At 36.8% G+C, this 13987-nt stretch overlaps 1 protein-coding gene across 3 annotated transcripts in view; it reads right to left on the reverse strand.

Moving 5' to 3' along the window:
- The window catches only part of LOC126162848 (phospholipase A2 group XV-like), a 31154-nt gene extending 17425 nt beyond the window's left edge, over positions 1–13729 (reverse strand). For all 3 annotated transcript variants that reach the window (XR_007535121.1, XM_049919619.1, XM_049919620.1), the window contains exons 1-4: positions 13436–13729; positions 11254–11396; positions 10845–11076; positions 10534–10761 (exon numbers count right to left, since the gene is read on the reverse strand). Coding sequence is in view for 2 of the 3 variants with exons in the window: in XM_049919619.1 (XP_049775576.1) it covers positions 10534–10761; positions 10845–11076; positions 11254–11396; positions 13436–13535 (703 nt within the window). In the remaining variant the exon portion in view is untranslated. The remainder of the gene's footprint in view (positions 1–10533; positions 10762–10844; positions 11077–11253; positions 11397–13435) is intronic.
- Positions 13730–13987: the final 258 nt, after the last annotated feature.

Raw genomic sequence — 13987 nt, forward strand, 5'->3', positions numbered from 1 at the left:
GAGCAGGATGGAGAGCTTTTTGAGGTGGTGTTGTGCATGGTGCTCAAGTTCCTGCAGAGTAAGAGTTTCAATGTGTGTTATGGGGGTTCCAGGGATTTGGGATTACATAGCAGCAGAATTTTGCAGATGGAGAGAAGGTACTGTAAGGAGGACTGGTCTTGGTTGATATGGTTTTGCAGGACTATGTTGGTGAGGGCTAAGAACTGGCGGAATCTGAACAAGTGGAAGTCATTGTGAAAGGAGGGGTGGCAACCAGAGATGAGTAATTTGGGATTTCATGAGCCAAGCAACAACGCAAGAACAGCATGTGGGACTGGGATCTGGCTAGGGATAAGGAAACTTTTCTGTATTGATGCAGATGGAAGGAGCAAGGATCCATGGTGGTGCAAAAAATGTGAAAAATTACGTAAGAAAATAGAACTACGTCCGAAAAATTATGCAAAAATACATCCATTGGGCTTAACTTACACATCATACAGATGGATCACAGTCAACAGTGTAACTTTCTTCCACTTCATGAGACACTAGGGGAAGGGTTGGAATACAATACAGGACTTTTATGCCATTGCATAAGTGTGCATTAGTGACGTCGCTGACAAAAAACAGATTTACTGGCGTAAAATATATTACAAGCTAAATAAATCCCAAATAAAAGCTAAAGTAGCTTACTAGATACCTGTGTGCACTTGACAGCCAGCAAAAAAGCATATGAAGAATCAAACATTCCAAAACACATTAAAATCTCCCCCACCACAATATTTTACAAAATATCTGTTATACTTCTTTGATCGTTAGCTAAAACGGTTCCGAGGCATGATGAGGCTTCTCTTGTTGTCAGCAGCTAATACATGATAATTCAGCTAAGCTGCTCGCCTCAGACATTTCCTTACCCATTTAAGTTATCTTAATTCTGGTGAAAAAATCGTCACTAAATGACGTGTAGCTCCTTTCATAACTGTATTAATTGCAGAGATATCAATGTTAACTTTGTTTTTCAAATGGAATTATAGTAGTTTCTTTTACTAGTACTGCAGTTCTGAATGATACAAATTCAACAATATCTCACCCTTCAAAATCCAGTTAGCAGTTTCAGAGAAATTACAGTATTTAGAACTTGTGTTTTACCTGTTTTGAACATGAAACTGGCAGCATTCTCAAGCTTAACTTTATGCTGTTACACAGAACTATTGTGTCAGACTGATGGGCAGCCCAACTTGATACAACCAATAGTGTCTACTCAAAAAAATGGAATGCTGGAGAAACATTTAAATCAAAACTTACGTAAATCACATTTGGGTAATGTGGCATCTAAGGAGTATTTGCCAGTTGACTATAGTGACAGTGCTACACTTTTTTCTACCAATGCCTTGAAAGAAAGGTTCATGTCAAAAATTGAACGGATTTGTAGAACAGAGACAAAGTATAAAGACTGTTAAATAACAACAACAACAACAACAATAATTTCACATTGTGTGTGTAATGTCAAGATGCACTCTCGCAATTTTGCAGTGTACCTTCAATAGCAATAAAATGGATGTCACAGAAGAATGAGGTCGTTTTCAAATGTATTCGCAGTCCCTGGTGCAAGGACTTCTGGACACACTGAAGAGGTTCTGTCAATATCATTGCATATTTTATAACAACAAGATAATTTAAATCCTCTTGGGTCATTGGAGCTTTTGCACAGCTTTCATTTTTTAGTTTACCCCAGTGAAAAAAGCCTGTGGCATTAAGTCACGTGAATGTGCATGCCAACTGATAATGCCTTCACATCCTATTCACCAACCAGGAAAAGCAGAGCGAAAGCTTTCCTAGCCATAAGATAACAGTGAGCAAGATACCCAACATATTAGTACCACAAACATCTACATATTTCAAGCGGTACTTCCTCTAGGAGAGCAGACAGTGTCTCAGTTAGAAATTGTGGAAATATTTTACCCGTTATGATTTCTTCAATGAAGTTATGACCAATCACTTAGTCTCCAATAATCTTGCATCAAATGTTCAACCAGTCTCAGCCATGCAGATTCTCAGTGTCCCAACAATGTATACTTCTCACACTCAGCTTTCCATGATCTACAAAGGTAGCTTCATCACTAAAGAGAATTCTTTGAAGAAAGAACCTATTGTCCTGACATCACATCATAACCAAGCAATGGAATCGCATGTGTGTTCGGCAGTCCTACTGGTTAATCTGCTGTCAAAATTACACATGTTATGGGTGGAACCAGTTTGCAGACAACACTCGGGCGACATATTCCAAAGGCACTCACAATTTCTCTGGGGCTAACACGCAGATTACGAACAACAGCTGCCAGAACATCTTTCATTCCCTTCGCTCGTTTAAGGTTTGCTCCTTATGACCTGCATTGTATTCTAGTGCCCCTCCAATGACAATTGTTTGGGCATTCACTGAATTGTCATTCTTGTTGGACACAATGTCTGAATACCTTGTTGCATACAACTCAGCCGTTCTCTTTGTATTCCTTCTGTATTCTCCATGATGAAGCAGCATATCTAGTTTCTCCTGATTTGTAAAAGACATTTACTTTTCCAAATTAAGCAGCAAGTGAACACAGGTAGAATGGAAGCTATAATTCTTCTGTGCTGCTCTATACCAGAATTATAATGATGGAACACACTGTTTTCTCTTTATCCAATTTATTTCCTTACATGACTAAGGAATCAAGGTCTTTCACATAAGGCAAATATTTCATGTTCAAAGCAAATAAATCCTAAGTTCTAAATATTGTAATTACTTTGAAATTACTTACTAGATTTTGATGATTAAAATGCCATTGAATTCTTATCTTCCAGAACTGGCAACAAAAATTACAATAGTTCCATTTGAACATGTGAAGCTGATACTGATACCTCTGTAATCAATAAAGCCATGAAAAGAGGTTATTCAGCATTTAGTGAACACTTTCTCAGCATTCACCTGGGTGAAAAAAAAATTGGTCTGGAAATATTTTAGGTGAAAATCTTACCTGAATTTCACTGTATAGAGCTGTTTAAAATTTTTGTAATGAAAAAGTATTCCACTATTTTGACATAATGCTTACATTCTCGTTAGAGAGTAAATGGGGGGACAGTGTATTCATTATATTTAGATTAGAGAGAGAGAGAGAGAGAGAGAGAGAGAGAGAGAGAGAGGTGGAGTGGGGGGCTGTGTCTCAAGATTAGAAGAATAGTTTAATAAGCAACATATAATTTTTGTGCAGAAACTACTACAGAAGCAATGACTATTGCACAATACATGTAAAAGAAAGCAGATGGCTGTAGACAGAGATATTAAATGAAATATATTTGGGTGTCAATGGGGCAATATGTGAAGTCTCCAATGCCTACAATGGCAGAACCTTACTGAAAGACCTCTCACAAACCCCAAAGAAATTCTGGTCACCTGTTAAGGCTGTTAATGGCCCTAAAGTTAGTGCCCAGACACTTGTGGATGACAGAAGCAGACACTGATGCTAACAAAGCAAAATCAAAGATGTTGAGCTAAATTTTCATTTACAGGAAGAGCCAGGGGTACTACAACAGTTAAATACACCACTGTGAAGATGAGTGATATGCTTGTAATTAGTAACACTGACACTGAAAATAGTTGATATTGCTAAGACTGAAATAAGGCCCAAGGGCTCAATGGAATCCTTGTCAGATTCTATATGTAATTTGTAGCCAAGTTGGCCCCTATTAATCATAATACATCCCTCCAACAAAAATCTGTGGTCATTACTTAAAAGAAAGCAAAGGCCATATTAACATACAAGAAGAGTATCAAACGTTATTCACAAAACTATTATCTAATATCACTGACATCTATCTATTGCCAGATCATACAACATATTCTGAGCTCAAACATAATGAGATATCTCAAACATGATGAACTCCTTTGTTCCAACCAACATGTTTTCTGTAAACATTGTTCACGGAAAATGTGACCCACACTATTCTCCCAGGACATGCTGAAAGTCATGAATCAAATCAATCATGTGGATGTAGAATTTCTTGACTTCCAAAAATCATTTATTATGTTCATCCTTGCTCTACCATGCTTTCAATACATCTGATATGTGGTCCCAGATTTTGATATCAAGTTTGTCACTAATCTTATTTCTGCTACTGCTCAAAATTTCATCACTCTTCGGTTTACCCTTGATACATCTTCTGTGTTCAGCAGCTCATATATATAATTAATAGGACCTATAATTCTTCCTCATTTCCACTGAGGATGACTGTCAGTCACCAGCAAATATTACCTTTGATATCCTTTAATGCTGAATTTTAATTCCAGCTCTGAACCTTTGTTTAATTACTTTATCAGTAGACAGAATGAAATACAGAAGAGGAAAACTGTATGCCTATATTTCTCCCTTTTTAAACCATGAATTTCTCTCTTGGCCTTTCATTCCTCTATCTTCTTACAAATTTCATGTATTACTTGTCTTTCCCTATTGCATTTACCAAAGATTTCAAGCATCCTACACCACATTAGATTGTCAAACACTTTTTGGAGATCAACAAATCCAATGAAATTCTCTTGATTTGTCTTTCTTGGGTCTTGCTCCTATTTGCAAGTGAACATCAGAATTGCTTCTCTGGTGCCTTTACCTTTTCAGAAGTCAAGCTGATTGTCATTTAACAGTTTCTCAATTCCCTCCTTTTGTATGTTAGTCTGGTCTACTACTGTATTTGGATGCATGAGCTGTGAGATAATTGAAAAATAGTTCTCGCATTTATCCAAGAATCATTTCCACTCCACTGTCTGGCTGATACAGCAATTGTTACAAATTATTTAAAAAAACAGTCTTGGTTGTAAAATTATTATTTAATAAACCATTTAACCTTTTTGGGCACCATCAGATTATACAGTATTCTGCAAATAAGATTTCATCAAAAAAATGCAAGTACCTACAGGTGTAGAAGTGCAAAAATAGGATGATGCTTACAAATCTGTACAAATGTGGCATACACATTTCTAAAAACAGAGGAAACTACTACAGTTTATGCAGATGCCACATTGTTCTGATTTGTAAGCATGGTCGTGTTTCTGCATCTGTGGATGCTGGCATGTGTAATGTCCATGCCCTGTCTCGCATGATTTTTGATGAATGCTTATTTGCAGAATACCACATAACCTAATGATGCCGCAAAAGGATGAAACACATCATTAAATAATTGTTATTTTGCACCCAAGACTGTTTTTAATCAGATTTATCTGGTGCTGTTAATTTCTAAAGTCTGATGGTATGTTTCCATTCTCTTTAAAATGCTGGATTCTGTATGCCTTGTAATCCAGCTCATCAAAGGATTTATACTGAAAGTTAACAAAATTGTCATTCTCTTTTGTGTGTGCCTGTCAAAGAACCAACGCTGCTTCTATTTCGTGAGTGGTCTGTTTTACTCAAATTATTCACCAAATAAGTATATTGTCCTTGCGCAAAATCCCTCTTACTGATTCCTTGTACAATGTAGCTATGTGAAATGTTTAATGAAATTCATGAATTCTTTCAAGATATTTTCTTGCTTTTTCTAATGAGATGTCACATTTTACTTATCACTGGATTAATGAGCAAGGCCATTCTGTCATTTAGTTAAACCAGTAACATAAAATCCCAATTTATCTCATTTTTATTATTTTGCCAAACTTCATATCACAAGCATAGCCGGGGGAAAAAAAGAAAAAAAAACCCTTCTTACATTCGTTTCAGTGCTGACAGTTACGTATTCAGCCATTGGAGTGCATACAGTCCTACATTTCTAGCCTGGCAGTCATTTTTTGGTTGAGGTGGTTGCCACCAGACTGTCTTTACTGTGTGCAGCTTGGGATACTCTACAACAAAACAGACTTTCAGCCTTTGTCATCTATTGTTGCCTAGTGCTTCCAAAAATGGATGGCTATAGAGATCCTGAGTCTGACACAGAATTAGTGGCTCAGAAAGTTAAGAAAAATGTGGTATTACTTCACCAGAGACCGATAGCAACGACAGTTTGTCAGATGCCAGACAAGTGCTTGCTCACAGTATGTGATAAATTCATTTACTGTGGTCCAGCCAGCTCCTCCAAGATTTCTGTTCACAGAAAACCATTGTGAAATACATGGTTCAACTTCATACCTACACAGAAACTAAAAAAATGATTAAGTTTCAGAATACTTTAGTCAAAGTGCAGTGCTCAAGTATACTTAGGACTTTAGTACAGGTGATCTTCAAAAAATTTTAACTCATTCCTTTGAGCTTTAGAAGCTTTCTTTCTATACCTGTCTGTAGTGTCTGCCACTAAAGAAAATTTTTCATTAATAACAAACACTATTTTTTGAAACATACATAACTAGTAAAAAGTCAGTATGTTAATGGGTTAATAGGCTAAATTTTAAATACTTAAGAATCAGCCCCTGCACCCACAATAATTGCTGAATGGCTTTCTCCAATCCACCAAAAATAGGCTGTCTCTCGACATTACAAAACTTGGTCTGAAGGTATCAGTGGCACGGTGAACAACACTGTCAATATGATACAACTATATAATTGACACATCAGTCCTTCTAAGCATCCATAATTGAAGCTTCTATTTGATCACTGAAGTCATCTACTCTACAGAGTGATTACTAGAATGCAAATCTGTTGGTCCTGTCTACTGACCAGCACCTGTGCAAGTCAGAGAACAGAAAGGGAACCTAACAGCAGACAAGAAGCTGTTCCTGTACAAAAAGTCCCCTAAATTAATGAGCTTTTCGAACACATCATTCCTTGGACAGATGGTAGCACAGCCCTATAGCACTACCGTATTTACTCGAACCTAAGCCGTACTCTAATCTAAGCCGCACCTTAAAAATGAGACTCGAAATCAAGGAAAACAAATTTTCCCGAATCTAAGCCGCACCTGAAATTTGAGACTCGAAATTCAAGGGGAGAGAAAAGTTTTAGACCGCCCCTCCAAATCGAAACAAAGTTGGTCCATTGTAACATGAAACACAATTGAGGTCGAATGGATGAAGATACAGCTACAGTAGTTCGGTTCGAGTCGCAAGCTTAACAGTTAAGCTTTGCCAAGTAGCCATTGCTATGTGTCAGGCACTCTGTTGGTATTTATACGGGTACCCTTCCTTTTTCACGTGCTTTGTCTGGTTTGAATCGATTGCTTATTTTGCTTTGATCTGATAAGTGCCATTCTCTTTGTTATAGGTGTTTGTCACTCTAAGCTGAAAATACATTATTGTACTGTGTCAAGCACTGTTTGTTGCATTCTGATAAAAAAGAGGAATTGTCTCATTAGCGACATAATGGCAAGAGACTGCTATTAGTTGTTACTTACACTGCTGCTTTCTTTGATGATGATCAACAAGAACCAAATAATAGACTGCGTATGACAGAAGATGTTCTGAACGAGAGTTTAGCAAAAATTTTTCTCTGTTTGAAAATCCTTGCAGACGCCTCTTTAGTACATTACATTCTGCACAGAAATCAGAGTCATCTTAGATTTAAAAATCTAGTCAGTTGCCGTGCTTCATTTCTGACTGTATCACTATTTAGCATAAGAATAATACGAATATAAACATTACCTGATATGTATATTCTTCCGCATTTGCTGTTGTCTCACTCTAGCTTCATAGTTTATTAGGCAGACAGGATTTAAATGAGAGAGCAGCAAACGCGAAAGAATACATGGCATTATGTTTACATTCTCCTACCTTTTCTTTTAATTTATTTACTGACGCATAGGTTTTGGCGCCAGTATTTATCTTTGTGCCTGCAAAGCATGCCTGTGTAGCGCTACATATATTCGACGGCAGAAGTTAGTTGTGGTGGCACCTACCAACATTTTTCAGAACTTCCGATTACTTTGCACTTGATTCTAAGCCGCAGGCGGTTTTTTGGATTACAAAAACCGGAAAAAAAGTGCGGCTTAGATTCCAGTAAATACGGTAAGCCTTTGCTACTAACAAGGGAACCTCCCCATCGCACTCCCCTCACATTTAGTTATAAGCTGGCACAGTGGATAGGCTTTGAAAAACTGAACACAGATCGATCGAGAAAACAGGAAGAAGTTGTGTGGAACTATGAAATAATAAGCAAAATATACAAACTGAGTAGTCCATGCGTAAGATATGCAACATCAAGGATAGTACGAGCTCAAGAGCACCGTGGTCCCGTGGTTAGCGTGAGCAGCTGCGGAACGAGAGGTCCTTGGTGCAAGTCTTCCCTCGAGTGAAAAGTTTACTCTCTTTATTTTTGCAAAGTTATGATCTGTCCGTTCATTCATTGACGTCTCTGTTCACTGTAATAAGTTTAGTGTCTGTGTTTTGCGACCGCACCGCAAAACCATGCGATTAGTAGACGAAAGGACGTGCCTCTCTAATGGGAACCGAAAACATTTCATCGCAAGGTCATAGGTCAACCGATTCCTCCACAGAAAAACACGTCTGATATATTCTATATGACACTGGCGACGGCATGTGCGTCATATGACAGGAATATGTTGTCGACCCACCTAACTTGTACACTTCGCGAATGGGTAAAAAGATTCTTCTACCTTGCCCGATTTTGTCACATAAACTGCAACAAATGAATGCTACAGTTTCACAGTCTCACAGTTTTCCCTGTTCTCTGTCAAAACTTTCAAATTCTTCCGTTTAGGTGTAGCGTCCCCATACTACGGCGCAGTTACCTCGCATCAGACGGACGGACAATAATGGTCTGAAAATAAAAAATTAAACTTTTCACTCGAGGGAAGTCTTGAACCAAGGACCTCTCGCTCCGCAGCTGATCACGCTAACCACGGGACCGCGGCGCTCCTTGGCTCACATTATCCTTGATGTTGCTTATCTTGCGCATGGACTACTCAGTTATTATAATTTGCTTATTTTTTTCATAGTTCCACACAACTTCTTCCTGTTTTCTCGATTGATCTGTGTTCAGTTTTTAAAGGCCTATCCACTGTGTTAACTTATAACTAAATCTGAGGGGGGTTTGATGGGGGTGTTCCCTAGTAAGAGAAAAGGCTGAGGAGCTCCTTATGATGACATTTCGCAGCTTCCTTACAGATGGGACCAGTTGGTGAGACAATGAGATCTTAACAGGTTCCAAAACGGCAACAATGGCTGTCTACTTCTCTAAGTGAAGGCAATCAGGAAAAGCAAAGTGTCTGTTGCTGATCACAGTCACCACATCATCAGCATTTTCTTCAGTAAGATGATCACTCTTGCTCCTTAGCACAAGTGTGTCATTAGCTTTGAAACAGGTTTATTGTAACTAGCTTTTCTGTGGCAATAGATTCAATTTCCTCATAATGCATAGTATTATGTCAATGATCTCACTTTTTCTTATCCTTCACCTTAATCTTCAACCACTTTTACAGACCATCTCGTGCAAGAAACCCACCAACCAAACAACATTCAAACTGCTCTTAAGATCCTCAAAGAAAGATAAAGTCTATATCAAAAATCTTCAATAGAGGACATCTACCATTTACAAAAAACAGTGATATAAGGAAAGAAAGTGTTGAATGGAAATGCAACACTGTGTAACACTAAATAATACAACGACACTTTCCCCACACAAAACACAGTTATCAAACAAACACCCTGGAGACACCACAAAGTTCTCATGAAACATTAAAAATTAGTGCTCCACTGAAAAGAAGCAAAACTGTGAACAGGTGAGCTGCAACAATAACATAGTGCCTCTCAGTCATTAAGAAGACTCAAGCATTTGCTTAACTCTAATTCTGTGTAAAATATCCACAAACAGAAAAAAATAGTTGAGAGTGAAATTTATATGCAAAATCAGCACACTCAGGAACAACAGAGAGAGAGAGAGAGAGAGAGAGATCCATCAGATATGCACAACACGATGGAAAAATGTACAGTAACACACACGACCACTACCCACAGAAAAAGTATTTCAAAAACACAAATTTTTCCATGACTACTTTGCAGATGACATGCTGTCAAAATGATAGAAAAGGCACCTTTAAAAATCCAATTTTCAGCATATATAGGGTAAATTTTGTGTCAGATTTACGATTTTTCTTATATTTGTGTGATCTGCTATGCATAAAATGTAACTGTATCCTCTAATATTCTTTTGTTCTACAAACTGCTCCTGTAGTCATACTCCACATCTTTCCTGAGCTTGTTTCCCTTCCCCCGTGATTTCTATACATATCACTAATTCACTGCTAGACCCCACCCTTTCCACGGGCAACCCACACAAAATGAAGGCAACACCCCTTCGGGAGAGCGAGTAGCTCATTGCAAACAGTGATTGGCATGACAGCTGTGATGTTTTCATTCTGAATGAATGGACAAAGAAACTGTTCCAACTGACAACATGGAATATTTTGATATTGCATATTTCTCAACAATGAACATGTTAATTACACACTTCAGCATTCATTTATGTATGCATTACATTATTACCATTTTTCTCAAATATATTTTCAGTCTTTCAGCATTTTTCTTCATGACAATCAAAAGGACATATCAGAGTAAACTAAAGTTATAAATACCATCTACAATTCACGTACCGACCATATAAACTTTCAAGGCTTTGAGTGAGCCTCCCCAAGCCCCAGAAAGAGTAACCAAAGCACGAATATGTTTGTCTTTCCAACTCTGTGTTTGCATTTGCAGAAAGTGCAATGTCATCAATGCTCCCATGCTATGAGCCAAAAATATAACTTGTTTGTTCCCATTTAATCCATATGTCTCTTCAACCAGCTTTTTGAGATCTACAAAGTACTGTTGATTTTCATCTGCAATAAAGAGAGAAAAAAGAATATGATCTCTGAAAACATTACATTGCAGAAAAATAAATAATGCTGATAAAATCACTTACTAGGAGCCTTTCTGAAATCATAAGGGGCACCTCTTATTGATATATTTCTTTCATATCCAAGGGGTACTAATGTGTTTGCAATGTCCTTAAAATAAGCTCCTTCAGATGCCATGCTTGGATCTATCCATTCCACAGTAGTTGAATTTCCAAATCCTGGAATTCGGATTTCTACACCATCAGAGTTTGAAGTTGTTCTTGTCTGATTGTTGTACACAAGTTTCATGTTATCTATCTGGAAGGTATTATCAAATAAATACATTTACAACAAATCATACAAAATACCCTAAAACTATAGTTCCATCTTTTACTGGGTCAATGTTAACCATTACATTATGCAATCATTGTTACAACATAGCTAAATAAATAAAATTACTATTTCCCTCCTTCCTCAACACAACTATCTGCTTACCCAACAGTCTATAATTACAGGGACAAGCAGCTCCAAGTTCAACCACAAGCTGAAGAAATCATTTGTCGTCTTTTCACACAAATAGTGAACAACTGCAGGTTTGTGCAACTTAGCTTCCAGCTGACTTCCTCCATCCCCAGGAACTGCAAAGTTTTTCATGAAACAGTTAACAAAGTCAACATTTTTAAATAATTTACGGTAAACTACACACACATAAATATATGCAGATATGGGTCAGAAATGGACAACAACACAGTCATTTATGTACCATTAATGATTCGGTAATAAGTGGAAAGAAAACAATGCAATTACTTTTTAACAACTGAATCCTGCGTGTTATATTTTTGTCATTTCACAATACTTTCTTTGCATTCTGCTTTGCACAATTACGTGCAGCAACTACCCCACTGTATTTTCTGGCACACTGACAACTCAACATAAATGTTATATTTCATTTGGATACTTAAATAAGAGTGCCGTGTAGTACGATATACAGGACAATGGTGATTTTTTTCAAAACAACTGTTTTTCTCCTACTATACAAACACGTACATAATTAATCTATAAGTAATTTTCATAATTACTAGGGAGTAGATTAATAATAGTTATGATCTGGTGCTAATATTCTATGCAGAAGTAGCCTGCTGTGGTTTCATAGTTATATATAAAAATCATTCCACATTCCTGAAAGCTCTACTTTATGGTGTTTTATACAAAACACAATGTGAATGAATGAAACATTAATGAACAGGCCATTAGTCTTTTTCGGATGTTGAATGATGGAACATTTTTGTTCCTTACTGCTTGTACAAATATCAATGGTGACTAATGTATAGTTATTGTTTATTGAGCACCCGTTTTATCATGTACAATGATATGGGATTTGTCATGTGTTACATACAGAAAAAATATGAATAACAACATATTATGTAAAAACTATCAGTGAACAATCTGAATTAAATATATGGGCAAAACAATTATAGCTTACATGATACAAATTGGTAACAATATAGGACACAAATATGTTACATATATTCTGCGTATAATGGACAGCAACAAGAAACAATGATTATAACACTCTATATTGACAGATTAATTAATTTTTGTGTGTACACAAAAGAGTCAACCCCACGACACAAGTTTGTATATGAGTAACTTATAAGATAGGTGAAGGCATGCTATCTTTCTGAAGAATTCATATATTCACTAACACTGTAAAAACTATTACTGATTAACATTCTTTTGAGTTCACTTTTAAAACTGCTCAGCTGCTGTGTACTCTTGCTGTATAAGAAGCAAACAAAGCTTCCTTTGGGGTCTAAGAAGAAATAACTCCCACTTTAATAAGATGTATTAAATACTAATTATGAAGATCATTTTAAACATTGCTGAGATTGTTTCCAGCTTCTGTATTCATCATGAGATACCACAAGCATACAGTAACATCAGAGTCTTGGACATGTTCACTGGGGAAAAATAGTTCAGTGCATTTCTAGACAATTATCATCGCCATTTACAATCAGTCAATGTTAGGTGATTCATATGAAAAACATGGGCCATACTTCTATTACAAACTCCAATCCAAATGTCTCTCAGTTTTGACACTCAGTATAGCAGTATGTCAGTCCATATGTTAGGGTGTTGTAATACATGTAGCAAAGTTCAGTGTTGGATGGCTGAAAGACTTTACTGCAAATATAACTGCATATTAGACCGTAAGATGTATCAGCAGGGACCAATCAAACAAATCAAGAATAAATCATATTCTTTCAGCAGTACACATGATTTGTGCAGAAGTACCAATAATGTAAGCAGCAGCAGCATTGTCTTTACAAGCGCCCAAAAATTTTGGCTGTTAAATTTGATAAAAATAACACATATTTCTATTTAAATAAAGTGGCATTAAGTCTGTGTTATTGTACATTACATCCATCAAGAAAATGAATAAAATTCCAGCCTACTTTAAGGTAGAGCAGCTACGCTACAAGAACTTCACTATACGCAGAACATTCAACAATAACACCAAACACACTTAACAGTAATAGAAACAAAATTCTTAGTTGTTTTTGAAAACACAAGTTCAAAAATTAATTATTACTGATAATGAATTTTGTCCTTGGTACGTATACTGTAACATAAAAACGTTGTACGGCACAGGAAATTAATTCGTAACACTACATACCCAGAATTATAGGCAGTACAGACTCATTACTGATGCTGTGCGCTGTGGCCAACGTGACAGCGACGTAAAACAATAATGTGATGATCACTGTGTGTGTCATTCCCTAATGTTACTTCAATAGACAGTTAACAAGTTCGTAATGTAATAACGACGAATTTATGAATACCGTGCATAAACGTAAACTACTAATATTTCACTCGTGCACAAAGCGGAAAATTAATTGCGACTGAACACGATTTACAATACACCACAAGGAGTACAAGTGCGAAAAACACTGTGTTTGTAAATGCTGTCTGCTAGACTGATACTCAGCGACCAATCGAATCGACTGACTGAAGGGCAATAGCCAATAAGAAAAAGGTAAACAACTTGGCGTAAGCAAAATCAGCTGATTGTAGAACTGTCTTTGTTCTGTTGTACTAACGTTTGAAAGATCTTTGCCCTTCCTCTGTTCTTTACAAACACCGATAATGAGAAGGGCTGTTACGAAAACATGGCTTACAGTTCCGTTATCTTTTAGCTATCTCGTGCACTTTACATTGTGATAACTGT

Source organism: Schistocerca cancellata, chromosome 2, assembly GCF_023864275.1.
Source record: "Schistocerca cancellata isolate TAMUIC-IGC-003103 chromosome 2, iqSchCanc2.1, whole genome shotgun sequence".
Taxonomy (NCBI): Eukaryota; Metazoa; Arthropoda; class Insecta; order Orthoptera; family Acrididae; genus Schistocerca; species Schistocerca cancellata.